The following is a 23,865-nucleotide window of genomic DNA, read 5'->3' as shown; positions in this document are numbered from 1 at the left end:
CAGCAGAGAAGGTGTTTTTTACCTTCATGCATAGAATGCATAAAGGTAAAAAACCTCGAGCCTTTACAAGTATTTTAATGCTTTCTATGTATTAGGGTAAAAAAAAAAACAAAACAAAAAAAACCTCCTGGGTCTCTCTCTCTCCTTACTGGCTCACACAGCATTAGGAGCCATGGGCTCCTGCTGCTGTCAATCACAGCCAGTGAGGAGAGAACAGGAGGCAGGGGCGGGCCACGCTCTGTGTGTGAATGGACAATGTCCATTCACAAGATTGTGGCTCGGGAGTGAGCCCACTTGAGTGCTCCCATAGCAAGAGCCGTGCTACTGGGGGCACAAAGCTAGAGGGGAGGAGACAGGATCGCCAGCGGGGGACCCCACCCAAAAAGGGGGGGGGGCTGCTCTGTGCAAAACCATCACACAGAGCAGGTAAGTACTGTATAACATGTTTGTTATTTTTTACCACAAATTCCAACCTTTAGAATCACTTTAATTCTATACAAAATAAAGCCCTAAAACTAGGGACTATATCTAGAGATGGTAACCATGAAGGGATTAAGAACTACTGGCATAGACTCCCAAAGTAAATAGAGTCATGCCAAATTTGTTGATATGTGTTCTCCTCTTGTTTACCTTATGATCATAGAAGTGACCATTAATGGAGAACCTGTGACTCCTCAATCTCTGCACCTCTTCAGGACTGTAGTGCTTTGAACGTCTCTGAACAAAGCTGGCATCGCTTCTAGTCCGCTTCAGCTGAGGTGTTGTTTCCTCTTCACCTGAAATATTTAAATTGGTAATAAATAAATTGAGACCAAAGAGACTCTCGGGAGGTATATGTGAACCTGTGCTGAGAGAAATATAGGAGTTTCTTGCTTACCTCCTTCTGTAAATTCTAGTTTCCTGGCTGTGCACTCGTCACTGAGACTGGCGCCAAGTGGCCTATATGTGTACAGCAGCTGCACTAGCTTGTTGCTGGCGAAATCTGCAAATGTAGCCTTGCTCCTGCATCTGCTTCTGTGGACTTCTGTGTTTAATCTGTCTTGCTCCTGACCACTCTTGAACGCTACCTGCCCTGACCTTGGCTTGTCCCTGGACTTTGCTTTGCTTTGCTTTCTGCTCATCTGCCTGATCTTGTGTTGTCAACCTCTGCCTGTATCCTGACCATTCTCTGTCTGCTGTCAATGCCTGTACCTGACCATCTGTTGCTGACCTAGCTTGTTTGACCTTGCATCCAGTTGTTCATCAGTTCTGCTTGCATCCTGCCTAGTTCCCACTAGTTCATCTTCTGTGGTCGCCAGTTTTCCTGCACCTTCAATCAGCCATTGTCTACCAAGCAACTGCAGTTACTGCTATCTGGCAACTCTGCAACCAGTGAAAGACCATACAGGCACTCATACCTCAATGTGCTCTCGAAGTCACTGTTGCAACACCAGTTGGGACTGTATGAGAGGCCTCCCTCTGCACATAGGGATCAGCTTTAAGGTATGTGACACCTAGGTACTCTGTACCACAATGATTTTTCCAATATGTGGGAAACTGGTCTCCAGTAAAGGGATCAAGCATCATACTCCTCCATTACCAGTGTCTCCATCACCCTTGCTATGTCACCTGCTTCCTAGCTGGTTAAACACAGGACACAAGTACAATAGTCATTAGCAATGGCAATATAGCCTTAATAGGACAGCATCTCTGCTTGTTAGACCTTTGCACTGTATCTCCTCCAACTTCTCTTGTCCCCTTGGATAACCCTGGTCTTTCACACGCCATGTATGAATCTCTTTAGTGACTTCAGACCAAGCAAAATTAGATGAACAGCAAAGATCTTTTACTGAAGAAGATATTTGAAACATTTGAGCAGTACCTGATAACATTTTCAACACAATCCTAAGTCTAACAAAGTCCTCTTAGTGTCCCTGTTATAGTGCTCCATGAGGTAGTCATGCTTTTTTTTTTTTAGGTAGTCAAGTCCATAGAAAGTCCTTTGCAAGGCAAGAGTCCATAGTTGGCAGTAAATCCACATGAGGTAGCAAAGAACCCCCAATGGTGGCATAAGTCAATATAGTCCATACCCCTTGGAACCATGACTGGGCTCCCACAAGGAGCGCAGACCAGTCTGTCCCCCCCCAGGGCACTAATGAGCCCCTATATACATGGTATGACCTGCAGGGGAAGGAAAACGCATGAAAACAATGGGAAAACCTGGCCAGCAACATTAACCTTAACTTCCCAGTATTTATCAGCTCTGCAGGTCACCCAAGGATAACAGTGCAATAAACCCACATTGTAACAGATGGTTTTTATTCATAAATACACTCAACCAAATCCAGAGAATAGAACATGAAAAAAAAGAAAACATTTAACACGAAGAACTGTGTAATATAAAGTGTTGCGCTACACAGTAATTATTATAGTATTATATATGATCAATGTGACTAAATGAGGATAAATGGAACCCATGATTAAACGTGTACACCATATAAATATATAAAACCAAAAGTCCATAAAGAGTGAATTCTGAGATACTATCCTAGCTCCAGAAGATGTCTACTTATGACGGAATGCGTTGGGCGGAGCTTCCCACCGTGATGTCACCGTACACAAAAGATCTGGAACATGTTGCTCGTTATGCTGGCTTGGTGGTTACTAATTTGCATACATATGGCCTAAATTTGTAAGTGCACTATGAGGAGTGTTTCATTTGCTTGTTTTGCATGTATATACTATCTATTATGAATTTGCTATGCATCTAAGCAGCGGTATTGTGGATTATCATTTGGATTAACCACTTCCTGCCTGGCCTATGGCCGAATGGCGGCTGGCAAAAACCCTCATTTTTCCTGGTGGACGCCATATGGCGTCCTTTTGGGCATGCGCAGTTTGCGCGCCTGCAGAGCCGCGCAGCGGCGCGATCTGTCACCGGCCGTGTACCTTGGACATGGCCGATGACAGATCTGAGTCCCGGCCCCGTTGCCGGTACCATGTGACCTGCTGTGACCAATCACAGCAGGTCACATGACAGTTGTATACAATGGATGGCTTCATTCATGCCATCCATTGTATATTAGTGTGTCTAGTTGTGAATGGTCACAGCGATCACATGCACAAGCTGGGACAATCACAGCCCAGTTGTGTCATGTGATTAGCCGTGGCCAAATCACAGCTAAGCACAAAAAAAAAAAAAAACCCTGAATGAATCGATGTCATTCAGGTAAATGCTTGCTTATAGCAAAGCAATTCTTTGCTATAAGCAAATTGTGTAAAAAAAAAAAATACTCATCACTTCCCCAAAGTAGTACAATGTTACTAAGGTAACATTGTACTACTTTGGTCATAGTGAAATATGTAAAAAAATGTAAAAAAAAAGAAAAGAAAATTTAATAAAATATTTTAAATAATAAAAAAAATGTATATTTTTTTTTCATACTGTCACCAGTCAGTGTCCTAGATCACTGCCATGCCAGTTATATGATGACGCTGTACTGCACTTTTGACAGTATGTACAGAAAAATAGTGAAAATAATTTTTTTAATTTTTTTATTTTCCGAAAAATTATGACAAAAAAATACAACTTCAAAAAACTCGCCATGCCTCTTATGAAGTACGTCGACTGTCTACTTTGCAAAAAGGGGTCATTTGGAGGATATCTGTACTGTTCTGACATTCTTGGACCTCAAGAAATTAGATTGGCCGTCAGTACTTCAGGACTGATCAATATTCAGATCTATACCATAGTTTGTGAACTCTATAACTTTCCTACAAACTAAAAACTACATCCTAATTTGGGTTATTTTCACCAAAGACATGTAGCAGAATACATCTTGGCCTAAATTTATGAAGAACAATTATTTATTTGCAAAGTTTTATAACAGAAACAAAGAAAAACATGTTTTTTTTGTTAATTTAGCAAAAAATAAAAATCCCAGTGGTGATAAAATACCACCAAAAGAAAGCTCCAGGTGAGTGAAGAAAATGATAAAATTATAGTTTGGGTACAATGCTGTATGACCGCGCAATTGTCATTCAAAGTGTGAGAGCACTGAAACCTGAAAAATGGCCTGGGCAGGAAGGGGGTAAAAGTGCCCTGTATTGAAGTGGTTAATATGGAGAGCAGATTCCCTGGTGGAGCATATACAGCGTTTAATTACCACTCTGAATAAGCAGGTCATTCAATCTGGTAAGCCTGTATCTTACCTGCACTGTGGTGAGGAGTAGCACTGCTGCTGGTGGAAGAAGAGAACACTAAATGCTGATTTGTATCAGTTTACCCACTTATCCTCATTTAATCACACTGATCATAATATACTACTATAATAATTACTGCGTAGCGCAACACTTTATTTTACACAATTTGATATTAGAGAGGATATCCTCGATCGTGTTTGCTGCTGAATGGTGTGTTATGCACAATTTGCACAGTTTACAAATATCTCGATTACTAACACAAAGAACTGCCTGGAAGCACCTGCTTATTTGCTTTCTCTTTCTTATCAACATGGTTCTTGGCAGCAAGTAAAATGATTGACACCTTGTGCTGCATCTTCCGCTCATACACAAACCCTGACACACAGGGACTGCAAGAGGCCGATACCAAGTCAAATAAACGTACTTACACTGCTGCATTTTAAAAAAATTGTTACTGATGTTTTAACACATGATGTATTGACCACAGAGCTGCATTCATTTGTGTGTTTTTGTATCTGTATAGAGTTTTGCACTTTTCTTATATTAAGAAAAAAAATAAAATACATATACTGTACACACACACTTGACAAAAGTATTGGGACGCCTGCCTTTACACACATGTAAACTGTAATGGCATCCCAGTCTTAGTCCGTAGGATTCAATACTGAGTTGGCCCACCCTTTTCAGCTTTTATCAGCTTCAACTCTTCTGGGAAGCCTGTCCAAGGGAATGTCGGACCACTCTTCCAGAAGCGCATTTGTGATGACCTCAGACAAGAAGGCCTGGCTTGCAGTCTCCACTCTAATTCATCCCAAAGGTGTTCTATCGGGTTGAAGTCAGGACTCTGTGCAGGCCAGTCTTGTTCCTCCACCCCAAACTCGCTCATCCATGTCTTTATGAACCTTGCTTTGTGCACTGGTGCACAGCCATGTTAGAACAGGAAGGGGCTATTCCCAAACTGTTCCCACAAAGTTGGGAGCATGAAATTGTCCAAAATGTCTTGGTAAGCTGACGCCTTAAGTGTTCCCTTCACTGGAACTAAGGGGTCAAGCCCAACCGCTGAAAAACAATCCTACTTCATAATCCGTCCTTCACCAAACTTTACACTTGGCACAATGCAGTCAGGCAAGTACCATTCTCCTGGCAACCGCCAAACCCAGACATGTCCATCATATTGCCAGGCATATTGTGCTAATCTGAAGGCCACTTGAAGTTTGGAGGTTTTTAGCTATTGAGTCTGCAGACAGTTGGCGACTTCTGTGCACTTTGAGCTTCAGCATACGCTGACACCGCTCTGTCATGTTACGTGGCCTACCACTTTGTGGCTGAGTTGTTGTTGTTCCCAGTTGCTTCTACTGTGGTATAATACCACTACCACTAAAAGTTGACCATGGAATATTTAATAGCAAGGAAATTTCACAGATGGACTTGTTGCACATGTGGCAGCCTATCACGGTACCATAGTTGAATTCACTGAGCTCCTGAGAGTGACCCATTCTTTCTCAAATGTTCGTAGAAGCAGTCTGCATGCCTAGGTGCTTGATTTTTTTTTATACCTGCGGCCATAGATTTGATTGGAATACCTGAATCCAATGATTTGGAGGGGTGTTCCAATACTTTTGGCAAAATAGTGAATAATATATATATATATATATATATATATATATACACACACACACACATATACACATACATACATACATACTCACTGGCCACTTTATTAGGTATACCTTGCTAGTGCCAAGCAAATATCCCCCACACCATTACACCACCACCACCTGCCTGAACCATTGATACAGGTCAGGATGGATCCATGCTTTCATGTTGTTTACACCAAATTTTAACCCTACCATCTGAATGTCGCAGCTGAACCAGTCAGTCCATTTTCTTCTGACCTCTGACCAGGGGCAGACTGACCATTTGGAAACTCAGGCACTGCCCAAGGGCCCGGGGTCAGTAGAGGGCCCCATGAGATGCCCCTGGTACCTTTTTCATAGACTTTTTTGAGTTTGGGCAAGGACACAGGGGCCCATGATCCCCTATTGCCCAGGGGCCCCATGAGTTGTCAGTCCGCCCCTGCCTCTGACATTAACAAGGCATTTTCATCCACACAACTGCCGTTCACTGGATATAGAAATGGTTGTGCGTGAAAATCCCAGTAAATCATCAGTTTTTTAAATACTTCGCCAACAACCATGCCACGTTCAGAGCCACTTAAATCCCCTTTCTCATGCTCAGTTTGAACTGCAGGAAGTCATCTTCACCTCGCCTAGATGCCTAAATGCATTGCGTTGCTGCCATGTGATGTTTCAGAGACCCACCTGACGTTCAGATGCTGACCCTACTCTCAATTCCAGCATAGGCTTCCCTGCAACTGCAGATATCAAACTAAAAAATTTAGTCCAGTTGTCGTCCTCCTAGTGGAATTGCCAGCTGCAGCAAGTATGAAATAAAACCCCCCCACCTTTCTGATAATATTGGAAGTGGGCTGATCTGAGGTCTGAAGGTTTAGAAATTGGAGCTACAGTTGTGCTCAAACTTAGCATATCCTGGCAGAAATCAGGAAATTTTGGCATAGATATTAAAAATATGACTGATCATGCCAAAAAAAAGTGTTTTATTTAAGTATATCGATCACATGAAGGCATTTACCACAACGTTGTTTGGCTCCTTTTTAAAACATAATAACAGAAATCACCCAAATGGCCCTGATCAAAAGTTTACATACCCTGGAATGTTTGGCCTTGGTACCACAGTACGCACAGTTTGTAATGGCATTTAAAGGTTAATTTCCCACATTTGGCTACTGTTTACCCGAATTTGTGGTGGATGCGGTGAGGCGCAGCATCAGTGGGATAACCTCACCAGGAGGAGGAGGAATTCAACGCGTTTCAGAGTAATAACAATACAATATTCCTGCATGTGTGCTCCTTTTTCAAGCTACATTACCCAGAGTGTTCTGAAAAAAAGTTTTTAGATAAGAGCTACCCCGAGTCCATAGCTGGCCAGGTCTGTTCCACGTATCTTGAAGGTAAACTTGCTTTTTAATATATTTATAAACGATATAGGGTCTGAGATTAAAAATCCCATTTCAGTCTTTGCAGATGGCACCAAGCTGTGCAGTGGAATAACGTCCTTACAGGATGTCTTCAATTTACAAGCTGACCTCAATGCACGGTTTAATTAGGCAACTACAGTCAGGTCCATAAATATTGGGACATCGACACAATTCTAACATTTTTGACTCTATACACCACCACAATGAATTTGAAATGAAACAAACAAGATGTGCTTTAACTGCAGACTGTCAGCTTTAATTTGAGGGTATTTACATCCAAATCAGGTGAACGGTGTAGGAATTACAACAGTTTGCATATGTGCCTCCCACTTGTTAAGGGACCAAAAGTAATGGGACAGAATAATAATCATAAATCAAACTTTCATTTTTTAATACTTGGTTGCAAATCCTTTGCAGTCAATTACAGCCTGAAGTCTGGAACGCATAGACATCACCAGACACTGGGTTTCATCCCTGGTGATGCTCTGCCAGGCCTCTACTGCAACTGTCTTCAGTTCCTGCTTGTTCTTGGGGCATTTTCCCTTCAGTTTTGTCTTCAGCAAGTGAAATGCATGCTCAATTGGATTCAGGTCAGGTGATTGACTTGGCCATTGCATAACATTCCACTTCTTTCCCTTAAAAAACTCTTTGTTTGCATTTGCAGTATGCTTTGGGTCATTGTCCATCTGCACTGTGAAGCGGCGTCCAATGAGTTGTGAAGCATTTGGCTGAATATGAGCAGATAATATTGCCCGAAACACTTCAGAATTCATCCTGCTGCTTTTGTCAGCAGTCACATCATCAATAAATACAAGAAAACCAGTTCCATTGGCAGCCATACAAGCCCATGCCATGACACTACCACCACCATGCTTCACTGATGAGGTGGTATGCTTAGGATCATGAGCAGTTCCTTTCCTTCTCCATACTCTTCTCTTCCCATCACTTTGGTACAAGTTGATCTTGGTCTCATCTGTCCATAGGATGTTGTTCCAGAACTGTGAAGGCTTTTTTAGATGTAGTTTGGCAAACTCTAATCTGGCCTTCCTGTTTTTGAGGCTCACCAATGGTTTCCATCTTGTGGTGAACCCTCTGTATTCACTCTGGTGAAGTCTTCTCTTGATTGTTGACTTTGACACACATACACCTACCTCCTGGAGAGTGTTCTTGATCTGGCCAACTGTTGTGAAGGGTGTTTTCTTCACCAGGGAAAGAATTCTTCGGTTATCCACCACAGTTGTTTTCCGTGGTCTTCCGGGTCTTTTGGTGTTGCTGAGCTCACCGGTGCGTTCCTTCTTTTTAAGAATGTTCCAAACAGTTGTTTTGGCCACGCCTAATGTTTTTGCTATCTCTCTGATGGGCTTGTTTTGTTTTTTCAGCCTAATGATGGCTTGCTTCACTGATAGTGACAGCTCTTTGGATCTCATCTCGAGAGTTGACAGCAACAGATTCCAAATGCAAATAGCACACTTGAAATTAACTCTGGACCTTTTATCTGCTCATTGTAATTGGGATAATGAGGGAATAACACACACCTGGCCATGGAACAGCTGAGAAGCCAATTGTCCCATTACGTTTGGACCCTTAATAAGTGGGAGGCACATATGCAAACTGTTGTAATTCCTACACGTTCACCTGATTTGGATGTAAATACCCTCAAATTAAAGCTGACAGTCTGCAGTTAAAGCACATCTTGTTTGTTTCATTTCAAATCCATTGTGGTGGTGTACAGAGCCAAAAATGTTAGAATTGTGTCGATGTCCCAATATTTATGGACCTGACTGTATGTGGCAAATGAGATTTAATGTTGATAAATGTAAGGTTATGCACTTGGGGGCTAAGAATATGCATGCATTATACATACTGGGGGGGTACAACTGGGGAGAATAATGGTGGAGAAGGATCTGGGGGTTCTGGTAGATCACAAGCTTAATAATGGCATGCAATGCCAAGCTGCGGTTTCTAAAGCGAGCAAAATCCTCTCTTGTATTAAAAGAGGTATAGATTCCAGAGAGAGAGATATCATATTACCCCTGTACAAATCATTAGTAACACCTCATCTGGAATATGCAGTTCAGTTTTGGGCACCAATTCACAAAAAGAACATTGGGGAACTTGAGAAAGTACAGAGAAGGGCAACTAAACTGATACGAGGCATGGAGGAGCTCAGCTATGAGGAAAGATTAGAGGAACTAAATTTATTCTCTCTTGAGAAGAGGAGATTAAGGGGGGATATGATCAACATGTATAAATACACCATTGGTCCATATAGTGAACTCGGTGTAGAGCTATTCACCCTGAGGTCAACACAGAGGACAAGGTGGCACTCTTTATGTCTGGAGGAAAAGAAATTTAATCTCCAAACACGGAAAGGTTTCTTCACAGTGAAAGCTGTGAAAATGTGGAATAGACTCCCTCAAGAGTTGGTTCTGGCCAGCTCAGTGGATTGCTTCAAAAAAGGCCTGGATTATTTCTTAGATACACAGAATATAACTGGATACTAACATTTATAGGTAAAGTTGATCCAGGGAATATACGATTGCCTCTCGGGGGATCAGGAAGGAATTTTTTTCCCAGCAGGTGCAAATTGGATCATGCTTTGTTGGGTTTTTTTGCCTTCCTCTGGATCAACTGTGGGTATAGGATTATAACTTTTTTTCTTCTCTCTCCTCCCCAGGGTCAGCTGGCAACATATATGGACTCGTCGGACCATTTTCATGCTCCCAGAACAGATGGTTCCTATTTTGTATAGTTCCCTGATTTTCAATTATGTCTTCGCTACGGTCAACTAGCAGAGCTCTTCGCCTGCTTTCTCACAATGTTCAGGGGCTTAATTCCCCCTCCAAATGAATAAAGGCCTTTAACTCATACCGCTCTTTTGGGCCGGACATACAGTTGTGTCCAAAATTATTCAACCCCCAATGCTGTAAAGGGGTTTAGGGACTATAGTGTACATTTGGAATTGTATTCAGAATCAAATCCTACAAGGACGTTGTAACTACCCAAATGCAACTAAAATGACATCAATTGTTTATGTAATACAGTAGTAAATGGTTCTTATGTGGTTTCTTCATTGCCACAATTATTCAACCCCTTAAAGACTACCACTCTGAAGAACAGAGGTTCATACAGGTGCTTTCCATCAGGTATTGAAAACACCTGTGGATGTCACCGAGCAGCAATCAAGCATAATAAGCACCAATTAGGCAGCTTTAAAATGACTGTGATACTCAGCTCCTTCTAGACATTTACTGGTGTGGTTACAAACATGGTGAAGGCAAGAGAATGGTCCAGGAAGACAAGAGAAGAGGTGATTTCTCTTCACAGGAAGGGCAATGGCTATAAGAAGATTGCAAAGATGTTAAACATACCAAGAGACACCTTAGGAAGCATCATTCGCAAATTCAAGGCAAAGGGCACTGTTGAAACGCTACCTGGTCGTGGCAGAAAGAAGATGCTGACTTCGACTGCTGTGCGCTACCTGAAGCGTAGAGTGGAGAGAAGTCCCCGTGTGACTGCTGAGGAACTGAGAAAAGATTTGTCAGATGTGGGTACAGAAGTTTCAGCCCAGACAATAAGACGCACACTGCGTAATGAAGGCCTCCGTGCCAGAACTCCCAGGCGTACCCCCTTGCTGTCTCCAAAGAATAAGAAGAGTCGACTGCAGTATGCCAAAAGCCATGTGGACAAACCACAAAAGTTGTGGGATAGTGTTCTGTGGACTGATGAAACAAAATTAGAACTGTTTGGGCCCATGGATCAACGCTATGTTTGGAGGAGGAAGAACAAGGCCTATGATGAAAAGAACACCTTGCCTACTGTGAAGCATGGTGGAGGGTCAATCATGCTTTGGGGCTGTTTTGCTTCTGCAGGTACAGGGAAGCTTCAGCGTGTGCAAGGTACCATGAATTCTCTTCAGTACCAGGAGATATTGGATGGAAACGTGATGCAGTCCGTCACACACCTGAGGCTTGGGAGACGTTGGACCTTTCAACAGATCAATGATCCCAAGCATACCTCCAAGTCCACTAGAGCATGGTTGCAGAGGAAAGGCTGGAACATTTTGGAGTGGCCATCGCAGTCACCAGACTTAAATCCGATTGAGAACCTCTGGTGGGACTTAAAGAAAGCAGTTGCAGTGCGCAAGCCTAAGAATGTGACTGAACTGGAGGCCTTTGCCCATGAAGAATGGGCGAAGATACCCGTAGATCGCTGCAAGACACTTGTGTCAAGCTATGCTTCACGTTTAAAAGCTGTTATAACTGTAAAAGGATGCTGTACTAAGTACTAAGATTGAATGTCACTTGGGGGTTGAATAAAACTGATAATGCTGTGAGCACAGAAAAGACATTTGTGGTTATTTCATTATAACTGTTATGTTATATTTGTCTGACCTACAAGTGCCTCTTTAATGTAAATGTAAGCAAGATGACTGAATGATCAAAAGCAATGTCAAACTGGCCAAAACACTCAATTTCAGTGGGGGTTGAATAATTTTGGACACAACTGTAGTTGCTTTGCAGGAGACACATTTTCCCCCTTCATTCTCCCCACGATATGTTCATAAGGATTATCCTGTCTGTTATTTTGCTAACGCTACAGAAAAGAAGAGGGGGGTTGCCCTTTGCTTGTCTCGCCGTTTGTCCTTTACTGAAACTAAAATTATCCGGGACAGGGAGGGGCGGTATCTTCAGGTGAAAGGCTACTTGGGACACTTACTCACTTTTCTAATCTACTACACTCCGAATACCAACCAGGTAGAATTTTTTCAATCCTTATTAAACTCTATGGCTAAGGAATTTGAAGGTGATGTTATTTTGGCTGGTGACTCTAAATTGGCATTAGATCAGATTTTGGATTGTTCCCAAGCCGCCATGCTTCGGCCCCCTTCTAGGCAGAGCCGTAAGCTGGCCCAACTACTGTATCGTTACGACTTTGTTGATGCTTGGAGATTACGACTTCTCAAGATTACTCCCATTATTCTAGGGCCCATAATTGTTATTCTCGCATTGACCATATACTGTATTTCTTCATACACATTCACTCCCCAGACTCCTCACTGCTAAAATTCTCTCCACGCCTTGGACTGACCACAACCCAATTTCTATTCAATTGTCCTCCTGGACACTTGGTAAGACGGCTTATTGCTGGCGTCTTAAGGACTCCATTTTGGGTAATCCCTCCTATTGTCGGGACATCTCTTCACACTTACAAGTGTACTTTGAACTTAATAAAGTGGAGGATACGTACCTGGCGATTAACTGGGCAGCCCATAAGGCCTCAGTTAGGGGGTTTATTATTCACGAATTAAAAAAGACTGCAACGACCTACTAGCCACCAAAACCCAATCCTATACAGACTTGGCTGCCCAGCATAAGCAAAATCCCAGTCCAGACCTGCTGCTTAAACTTGACCAGGCTGGATTGGAACTAAATCTCTGCTTTACTACTACGGCTGACAAACAGTTACAATGGTCTAACCATAAATTTTTTACTTGGAGAAATAGACCCGGCACCTTATTGGCACGCAAGTTGATTCCCAAACATTCCCAGATGGCTCTCCCTAAACTCAGATTGGATAATGGAACACTATCTCAAGACCCTGGTAAGATCCTCCACAAATTTCATTCTTTTTACACTAAACTATATAGCTCGCCTCAGGGAGATGCTTCTTCGTCTCTCGACACCTTTTTGAGCTCTGTTCCGCTTCCCTCTCTCCAGGATGCTTATAGGGAGTTGATGGAAAGGCCTATCTCGTGCAAAGAAATTGGGAGTGCTATGAAATCCCTTGCCCCTCATAAAGCCCCGAGACCAGATGGTCTTCCTCATAACTATTAGCCATAACCATATGGCTCTCCATTTTAACTATTTACAGGATGGGGGGTGGGTGCCCCCTGACGAAAACAAGGCATTTATCAGTGTCATCCCCAATCCTCTTAAGGACGCTTCTATAGTTTCTAATTATAGGCCTATCTCCTTAATCAATTGTGATTTAAAGATTCTTACTAAAATCCTGGCCTTACGCCTCCATAAATTTTTGGCTCTGTATATTCATGATGACCAGTCAAGATTCATAAGCGGTCAACAAACATCAGATCAAATTCGCCGGACTTTAGCCCTGTTGTCAGCTGTACAATGCAATTGGGACCAATCCTCACAGAGGGAAATCCTGTTATTATCATTAGATATTCATAAAGCATTTGACAGTCTATCTTGGGACTATTTATTTCGGATGTTGGACAAGTTTGGGTTTGGCCCTTATTTCACGACATTATTACAGGCCCTATATTCTAATCCGTCAGCTCAAGTTTCTATTCGCAGACATAAATCAGCCTCCCTTTCGATAGAGCGAGGAACTAGACAGGGTTGTCCTCCACTACTATTTGCCTTGGCTATGGAACCACTTGCTATTGCTATCCGCTCTGATCGCACCATCTTGGGCATCCGCTGCGGTCAGCGGGACCATAAATGCGCCCTGTTTGCCGATGATGTCCTTATGTATATATCTAACCCTCGAGCTTCTTTACCTGGTCTCCTCCACCTGTTTCATCATTTCTCCGAGGCCTCTGGTCTAACGCTTAATTCCTCTAAAACGATTGCCTTAAATATCTTGTTACCTGACTCCAAGCTCCGTTACCTCCAGGACAATTTTGACTTCCAGTGGGCCTCTAGTTCTCTCCCCTATTTGAGGATTCACCTCACGAAATCTATTTTAACGTTATATAAGACCAATTATCTCCCACTCTTCAAACAACTCAAATCTGACTTACTAAAGTGGCAGGATCTCTCACTCTCCTGGTTTGGTAGAATTCTCTTAAAATTACCTTTCTACCGAAACTATTGTATTATTTTAGGACGCTACCGATCATGGTTCCCAAACGGGAATTGCTATTATTACAAGCAGCAGTCTCCAGATTCATCTGGAGGGGAAAACGTCCTAGGGTTAACAGGTCAACCTTGTTTTCCTTAAAGGAGCATGGCGGTTTGGGACTTCCTAATCTCTTTGCCTGTTTTCAGGCGGCTCAAATAGCACAGTTATCTTGCACTACGGCCAGGGGGTATGTCCCCCAATGGGTTGGGATTGAGGCCTTATCTTATCGTCCCTATTCTACTGGTGCTCTCATGTGGATTCCCAGTCGTTTGCGTCCTCCTATTCTGTGTCCTACGTTGTCCTATTCACTAACGGTGCGGGATAGATGGCGAGCTTGCAAACCGTTTTCTCCCCACATACCCCTCTGGCTCCGGTATTTTGCAATCCCGAGTTTATTCCTGGCTTATGGCCATCGGTGTTCCAATGGTGGATGAATAAGGGCTTGCTACGTATTGGAGACTACCTGGATGGGCTTTGTCCTTGTTCACTTCAGTGCTTTTTGATAAAGTATCAGATGCCTCCCGGGGAATTGTTTCGATACTACCAACTTATCTCTTTTATCACTAGCAAACTCAAATTACTCTCAGAACCTTGCTCACTCACTCCCTTAGAGGTCTCCTGTGGGGCAACTGGAATGCTGAGGGGTCATTTGTCCATTCTTTATGCTTTCCTTGTTGATCCACTCACGAAATTATCTTATATGACTCAATGGGAGGGGGATTTGAATCGCTCATTGGACCTGGATACTTGGCGGCAGGCGGCACATACTTTATCAAAGATTTCGATCAATACGGTTCTTATTGAATCCAATTATAAAACGCTACTTCGCTGGTATCTGGTTCCTACGCGCCTTGCTGAAATTTACCCTTCTGTATCACCTAGTTGCTTCCGACGCTGTGGACAAGAGGGAATTATGTTCCATATCTGGTGGAAATGCCCGGTAGTAAACAGGTTCTGGATCCGAATGTTTAATTGTATCTATTCGGTAACAGAAATTAATATTCGTAGATCTCCAGAAGTGGTATTATTTAATTTGCTATCCGCTGACGTTCCCAAAAAATCGACTAAATTAATTTTATACCTCTTACTGTGTCAGGGCAGGAGTGGTGGAATGGGCAGGCAGGCCTAATGGCAAGGTCACGCAGCCATTGACGACAGTCGCTACTCACAGAACAGAGTCCCTCAGGGCGCGGAGTCTAAGCCCCAGGCTGCCCTTCACCAGGGCCCCTGATGGTGGGGATGGACTTGACGCAGCCTGAGACCAGGTCGCGGCCCCCGAGTAACCCCAGCTGTGGTAACAACTGCCGCCAATGGCGTACAGCTGGTGGGAGCCAGATGGAAAACGTATAGCATGGTCGGACAGGCCGGGTCGATAACAACGGAGAAAACAGTACAAGACGGTAGACAAGAATACTCAGGTCACGGGCCGGGTTCAGCAACGGGAGGTCAGGTATTGGGATAAAGCAGAGAATAGTCTTGTCCAAGCCAAGTCGGTTACCAGGAGAGCAACGAGAACAGAACAAGAGCTTGCTGCAAAGGAACATACAGGACACGAATGCAAATAGCAACTGTAGACAGCAGGCTTAAATGTGATCAGCCACACCCTTCTGGAGGAGGAGCCGCAGAGGCCTGAAAGCATAAAGGCTCCCACCATGCTTTGCAGGAACTTAAGATGGATGCCAGCACATGGAGCAACACATTCTCTGAGGAAAGGTAGGACCTTGACGTACTGGCGGCACGCATTACCATAGCTAGAAGTTGGAGACAATCACTGATCCCGCTAGACGGGGTTAAACAAAAACTTAATTGGATAATGATAAATGATAAACTTACAAGCATTGTCAATAATGATGTCTCTAGATCTGAGGTGACGTGGCAACCATGGATAAGTTATATTTCTATATCTGAAAAGTACTGCAGCTGACCTTCCCTCTCTCCTCTCCCCCTTCTTAATTCCTTTTTCTCTTCTTTTGAATTGTTTGTATACTTTTGGTGCATTTCTGTTGCATTATCTGGGTTCATTGATTAATGGACAGTTTGTTACATGGTGGAGATGGTGTTTTTTTTACATATCACCAATGTCTAATAATGTTTTTCATTCATATGTTTAACTGTTCTATGAATACGATTGTGCACTCCATTTCACCATGTAGGTGGCAATTGCTGCTATATCTTTGTATTCTACTGTATACCAATTTTTCAATAAAAATATTGAAGTATAAAGACAGACTGAAAATTACATATAGAAAGGCCCTCACTTTAAAAAATAAAATTGCACTCAATAAATTGAAATAATCGGAATCCAATTACGCAAGGACTTCATTATGTCTGTTCCCCCTGAAGGGTACAGTGGATATAAAAAGTCTACACACCCCTGTAAAAAAGTCAGGTTTCTGTGATGTAAAAAAATTAGACAAAAATAAATCATTTCAGAACTTTTTCAATCTTTAATGTAACCTATAAACTGTACAACTCAATTGAACAACAAAATGAAATCTTTTAGGTGGAGGGAAGTAAAAATAAAATAATATGGTTGCATAAGTGTGCACACCCTTAAACTAATACTTTGTTGAAGCACCTTTTGATTTGATTACAGCACTCAGTCTTTTTGGGTATGAGTCTATCAGCATTGCACATCTTGACTTTTCAATATTTGCCCACTCTTCCTTGCAAAAACACTCCAAATCTGTCAGATTTCGAGGGCGTCTCTGGAGCACAGCCCTCTTCAGATCACCCCACAGATTTTCCATCAGATTCAGGTCTGGGCTCTGGCTGGGCCATTCCAAAACTTTAATCTTCTTCTGGTGAAGCCATTCCTTTGTTGACTTGGATGTTTTGGGTCTTTGTCATGCTGAAAGATGAAGTTCCTTTTCATGTTCAGCTTTCTAGCAGAAGCTTGAAGGTTTTGTGCCAATATGGACTGGTATTTGGAACTGTTCATAATTCCCTCTACCTTGACTAAGGCCCCAGTTCCAGCTGAAGAAAAACAGCCCCAAAGCATGATGCTACCACCGCCATGCTTCACCTGTGGGTATGGTGTTCTTTTAGTGATGTGCAGTGTTGTTTTTGCGCCAAACATTACTTTTGGAATGATGGCCAAAACGTTCAACCTTGGTTTCATCAGACCATAACACATTTCCCCACATGCTTTTGAGAGACTTCAGATGTGTTTTTGCAAAATTTTGCCGGGCTTGGATGTTTTTCTTCGTAAGAAAAGGCTTCAGTCTTGCCACTCTACCCCATAGCCCAGACATATGAAGTATACGGGAGATTGTTGTCAGATATTCCTGCAGCTCCTTTAATCTTGCTGTAGACCTCTTGGTAGCCTCCCAGACCAGTTTTCTTCTTATCTTTTCATCAATATTGGAGGGACATCCAGTTCTTGGTAATGTCACTGTTGCGCCATATTTTCTCCACTTGATAATGACTGTCTTAACTGTGTTCCATGGTATATCTAATGCTTTGGAAATTCTTTTGTACCCTTCTCCTGACTGATACCTTTTAATAATGAGATCCCTCTGATGCTTTGGAAGCTTTTGCTGTAGGATGTGACTAAGACAATGTCAGGAAAGACATACTAGAACAGCTGAACTTTATTTGTGGTTAATCAGAGGCACTTTAAAATGATGGCAGGTGTTTACTCACTCCTATTTAACATGGTTTTGCATGTGATTGCTTAATTCTGATCATAGCTATATCCCCAGATATGAGGGTGCGCACACTTATGCAGCCACATTATTTTAGTTTTTTTATGTTTACATCCCCCCTCTAAAAGATTTCAGTTTGTTTTTCAATTGACTTGTACAGTTTATAGGTCACATTAAAGGTGGAAAAAAATTCTGAAATGATTTATCTTTGCCTCATATTTTTACATCACAGAAACCTTACATTTTAACAGGGGTGTATATACTTTTTAAATCCACTGTGTGTGTATGTGTGTGTGTGTGTGTGTATATATATCATACAAAAAAAGATTACTTACCTCTGCCAGAAGAATTGTTGTTTTCCTCTTCTATATTGCTCTGCTGTTCTGTAATAGGTAATGCTATGCTGAAAAAAAATAATTTAAAGTGAATGTATACAAATTAGAAAACTTAACACATTTATACAGACCAATAATTAGATTTTTTTTTTAATATATGGAATATATTACATGCTAATAGTTTTATGGGATTAGAAGTCCATGTGTGGACCTTTAGCAAATTTTTGATACAGCAGTGTATCACTGTAATTATTGCACACTGTTTTCCAGTTGTATCATCTTGTGTCACTGACTATGCATGTATTTTAGAGATAAATATTAGTGGGTAGGTTCCCATGTTAGGGTATACTTTGTATCCTCCTCTTGCTTTACCTCGGTCTGGAGCATACTTGTGTTGTGATCCACAAACTGCAAGTGTAGGTGAGGAAACTATGTATGTCCTGCCTTGATGCATGGCCATATTGTATATTGCATGCTGAGCTTTGCTATAAGTGTTTAATTGTTCAATAAAATTATTTTAAAATTGTGTATACAGCATATATACAGTTTGTGTATACAGTCATGGCCAAAAATATTGGCACCCCTGCATTTCTGTCAGATAATGCACCACTTTGGCCAAACATTTGTTGCAATTACAAATGTTTTTCTGCAAAAGAAAAAAATGAGAATGCCAAAACATTTGTAATTGCAAAAATTTTTTGGGTGAAGTGGTGCATTATCTGACAGAAATGCAGGGGTGCCAATATTTTTGGCAAATAACTGTCCACTGCACTGCACCCACGGTGTGAGTAAACTGCAGCTTATCAGTGTGAAAGCAACCCTATACTACTATGACCAGTGTATTGCTTCACACTGAACTGAATATCTCTTCTTTCCTGCTGCTGGTACCATTCTGGAGACCGATAGCTGGGATAAGTGGTGGAGTGCAATTGGTATCACTCCACATAGGACAGGAGCCAGCACTACAGAGGAGGCATCGGCTTATGCGGCTCTTACTCCCTACCACAGCTGCAACTTTACAAGTAGTCCCTCTGCATTGCATTGATGCTCTGGGATGGCGGGTCAGCAAGCCCAGACCGCGATCTACCAGTCACCTGGCTACAATCTACTAGCAGAGCCCAATCGAGGGCAATGGTATGAAGTAGTTTTAGCATATAATAGGAGTTTCTCTAAGGCAGAGGTGAAGTTGACTTGCATTTTTAGCTGTGGATTTAAGAAATTTGTAGTTAATCTTAGTACAAGTTTCTGGTCAAATATGATTATTTTTAAATATTATTTTTATTTTTTTAATTATAAATGTTTACCTGTGTTTTCCTTGCGATGCCCTGCTCCAGGCCTCTGAAGAGCTAAAACATATCCTCTCATTAACATCTTGCACCTGTAGTCTTATTGGGCGCCGCAGACCCCAAGATATATTCAGAAGACCTTCCACCACAAGTTCTCCACCCTCCTAACAGGACACATAGTAAGGAGTATAAGCATTTGTGATTAGGATACACAAGTATAAAAAAATCAGCAATACAAGCCATTGATTTATTACCGGATCCAATGCATATGTATATCTGCTTAAAGTGGTAGTAAACACTGCTTTAACACTTGTACCTAAAGGTAAGCTTATAACAAAACTTACCTGTAGGTACAAGGAATATCTCCTTAATGTGCACTGCTTAGGAGATATTCAGTGTTTTTCCAGTCGGTGACGTCACCACCACATCCCGTTCCTATATGTAATGCATACTATGACATTATGCTCTTAACTTACAGGGAGATATATTTTTTTTAAAGAAATACACAAGAGTTTACTACCACTTTAATATCTGCTAGGTTTCTTTCTCACATTGTTTCTTAAAAAAAAAAAAATTATATATATATAATATACAGTATTTATATAGCGCCAAAGGGTATGCTCAGCGCTGTACAGTAGCAAGGGGGACATAACATGAGACAGGACAGTAACAATACACTACACGAGGGGTTCGAGGGCCCTGCTCTATCGAGCTTACAATCTAGGAGGGAGGGGAAGGTGGCACAGGAGGAGATGGCTGTGGGGGATGGAGTGGTGGGTGGAGTGGAGGAGGTTAGTTGTTAGGTGAGGTCGGGTGTTAGGTGAGGTTGGGGTAGGCTTCCCTGAAGAGGAGGGTTTTCAGGGTTCGCCTGAAGGTGAGGAGGGTAGGTGACAGTCTGATGGATTGGGGTAGGGAGTTCCAGAGGATGGGGAAGTCCTGGAGAAGTCCTGCAATCGGGCGTGGGAGGTGGAGACCAGGGAGCTAGAGAGCAGGAGGTCCTGTGAGGAGGCTAGTATCTGGGTATCAGGTCAGTTATGTAGTTCGGGGCGGCATTGTGAATGGCCTTGTAGGTCATGGTTAGCAGCTTGAACTTGCGTTGGGCAATTGGGAGCCAATGAAGGGATTGGCAGAGGGGGGAGGCAGATGTGGAGCGCTTGGTGAGGTGGATGAGTCTGAATATATATAATTATTTGTACTTAAAGAGTTACTCCACTTTTGTTGAGAAAAAGCAATATCCTCTGGGTGATCAATGTACAATGCAAGGATTTTTAACAAACTTTGTTGCAGATTCCTTCCTGTTTTGTCTCTGAAGGAAAACCTCTATTTGTGCAGAGTGAATCTGAATGGGAGTGACTATTTCATTATTAATCAGGTGATGCATTTGCAGTTCTCATACATAAGATGGCGCCCGGAGCAGCCGCATGACCGCCAGCTCCGGCACCCCCACACTCCATCCGCCACCACCTGGGCCCCTGAGCTGCCACGAAGTCCCCACCAACACCCTGAAGGGGCCCTGGACACTCCGTCCCTCCAGCGGAGCTCCGGCGGGCCGAGGCGGCTTGAGGCCTACCACAGCACCTGAAGCTGCGGTGTTTCCTGCCGGCCGTGGCCGGAATCTCGGCGAGGATCGCGGCGGGACGCCTCTGCTCCTCCAGAAAAGCTGCAACCATCCCCACCGGTCCTACTGACACCCAGGAGGGGTCCGCTGCCATCCTGACGTTCCGGGACACCAGGTACTCTATCAGGGGCACCCACTACCCCACCAGGGAGCCCAGCCGCCATCACACCGCTAGCCACCAGGGACACAAACAGGGGTACCCACTACCCACCAGGGACTGCAAACCACCAGGGACCTTAGGCTACTATCCCACCAGGGATCGCAAGCCCACCATCCCACCAGGGGTCACTAACACACCACCCCACCCCACCTGTGATCGCACGCCCACCACCCCACCAGGGACCGCAAGCCCACCACCCCGCCCTCCGGCGCGCTGTCCCTCCGGCGGAGATCCGGCGACTTGTGGCCTACCAGGACCCCTGAAGCCGCGTCTTGTCCTACCGGCCGCGGCAGACCACAGAGGACCGTGAACCGCGGAGGGCCGAGGATCGTCGCCGAGACCCCCCGCCCCGGGCTCCGCAGATACAAGGAAGCAGCAACCACCCCAACTGGCATGGAGAGGGTAAGCCGCCATCGGCCCCCGAGTGGGTAAGCCACCGCTGCCACATCTGCTCCCCACCATGCTCCACTCAGCCGTGCCCCTGCCACCGCACAGCCCTGAGCCCTGCTCCATCCGGCGGAGGCGCCCACTAAAGCCTAGCCCATTCCACCTCTGGACATCAGCCCACACCAACTCTGGACACCGCTGGGCCTCTAGCACCTCCTGCCGCCGGGCCTCTAGCACCTCTTGCCGCCGAGCCCTCAGCACCCCCTGACCCCGGGCCCTCAGCACCCCCCGACGCCGGGACCTCGGCACCTCCTGATGCCGGGACCTCGGCACCTCCTGACGCCGGGCCCTCAGCTCCTCCTGACCCCGGGCCATCAATGCCTCCCGATGCCGGGCCCCCAACGCCTCCCGACGCCGGGCCCTCATCGCCTCCCGATGCCGGGCCCTCATCGCCTCCCGACGCCGAGCCTTCAACGCCTCCCATTGCCGGGCCTCCAGCACCCCCCTGACGCCGGGCCTACAACACCTCCAAACACCACGCCCCACGGCTCGTCCAGGCGCCAAACCACTGTACCCACCAACGCTGTGGCCACAACACCCACGGACGCCGGCCTACAGCACCCGCAGACTGCAACCAGCCAGCTGCGGCCCCAGCCGCCCACCACTCCCCTCCTACGATTGGACACTGATGAACACTGAGGATCTCCGACATGGCATAACGGACTCTCCCCATCCTCACGTCCTGACTGAAACCTCCGCTCACCCTAGCATGCCACCTACACTCCTCCTCCTCGTTCTCCTCTCCTCCATTCCCAAACTTGCCTCCCTCTACCCCCCTACTTCCCCAAAACAGCTCTACATTGCACACTCACTTCTTCCTTCTCCCCTCTACGGCTCTCACCACCTCCTCCTGATACTCCACTCCCCCGCCGAACCACACGCTACCACCAACAGACCCACACGCTCCTGCACATCCCGTTCCCATGCCACCTTCCTCACCCTTCTCCTAACCACCGGAGACATCTCCTCCGAGCTACCGACCATCATCCTAGGGGACTTCAACATCTCCATCAATGCCAACAGCCCGGCTACTTCCCAACTCCTCCTCCTAAAATCCTCCTTTGCGCTTACACAGCACCTCCACCCACACCAATGGAAACACCCTGGACGTCGTCTTCTCCCACCTCTGCACCCCCCACGACTTCACTAACACCCCCTCCTCCCTCTCTGACCACCACCTCCTCACATTCTCCATCTCCCCCTCCCTTAACTCTCCCCCCCCCCCCCAAAGTGTCTAACCATCACCCGCAACCTCCGCAATCTGAACCCGACCCATCTCCACCCGGCAACTGACCATCTGTATGACAGTATCCTCCCTCTGTTGTGCCCTGACCTGGCCACTACTGTGTACAACGACTCATTATCGGCTGCCCTCAACTCCCTGGCACCCCTAACCATGCTTAACACCAGACCCCGACCGCTTCAACCCTGGCAAAACGACCATACGAAACGTCTCAAACAAGCGCTTATGGCGCAAAACCAGATCCCCTCGCGCGTTCTCCCTCTACAAAGCCGCCTTCCTCACCTACACCACCTCCCTGCATGCCGCCAAGCAAGCCTATTTCGTAACCCTTATCAACACCCTCTCCACCTGTCCTCGCCGGCTCCTCTCCACTTTCAAATCTCTGCTCTTTCCCCCCCCACCTCCACTCAGCACCTCTCTCACCGCCCACGAGATTACCAATCATTTCCAAAACAAGATTGACGCAATCCGTAAGGACATTGTCAACTCACAATCTACCTCTCTACCCAGCCCCCCACCCTCCATCATCCCCTCAACCCTCCCCTCCTCCGACCTCATAGCCACACTACCCCCCACTATGCCCAACGCCCCGCACACTATCACCTCCCCGCTCCTTCAGCCCAGCTACCCCTGAGGAGGTCTCTAAGGTCTTCACTGAAGCCCACCTCACCACCTGCCCCCTGGACCATATCCCCTCACAGCTCCTCCAGTCACCCCCCCCACTCCATCATTCGCTCCCTCACCCACATCTTCAATCTCTCCCTCTCCACTGGCACTTTCCCCTCCCCTCTAAAGCACGCGCACATCACCCCCATACTCAAAAAACCCTCCCTTGACCCCACTGACCTGAACAACCTTAGACCCACCTCCCTGCTACCATTCACTTCCAAGCTCCTTGAGCGTCTGGCCTACAATCACCTAAGCGCCCACCTCACTGATAACCTCCTTGATCCTCTACAGTCTGGCTTCCTTCCCCTACACTCCACCGAAAACGCCCTACTTAAAATTACCAACAACCT

The 23,865-nt window shown here is 44.8% G+C and overlaps 1 protein-coding gene across 4 annotated transcripts in view; it reads right to left on the bottom strand.

The window, feature by feature from the left end:
• The window catches only part of RASSF4 (Ras association domain family member 4), a 418,821-nt gene that overhangs the window by 199,157 nt on the left and 195,799 nt on the right, over positions 1-23,865 (bottom strand). For all 4 annotated transcript variants that reach the window (XM_089680018.1, XM_089680016.1, XM_089680020.1 and 1 more), the window contains exons 5-7: positions 19,397-19,542; positions 18,093-18,160; positions 631-776 (exon numbers count right to left, since the gene is read on the bottom strand). In XM_089680018.1, the coding sequence (XP_089536144.1) occupies positions 631-776; positions 18,093-18,160; positions 19,397-19,542 (360 nt within the window). The remainder of the gene's footprint in view (positions 1-630; positions 777-18,092; positions 18,161-19,396; positions 19,543-23,865) is intronic.

The sequence above is a fragment of the Staurois parvus genome, unplaced genomic scaffold, assembly GCF_062004578.1.
Source record: "Staurois parvus isolate SC_StPar_1 unplaced genomic scaffold, SC_StPar_1.0 ptg000234l, whole genome shotgun sequence".
Taxonomy (NCBI): Eukaryota; Metazoa; Chordata; class Amphibia; order Anura; family Ranidae; genus Staurois; species Staurois parvus.
The sequence above is the reverse complement of the archived record's forward strand: the minus strand, read 5'-3'. Positions and strand labels throughout refer to the sequence as shown.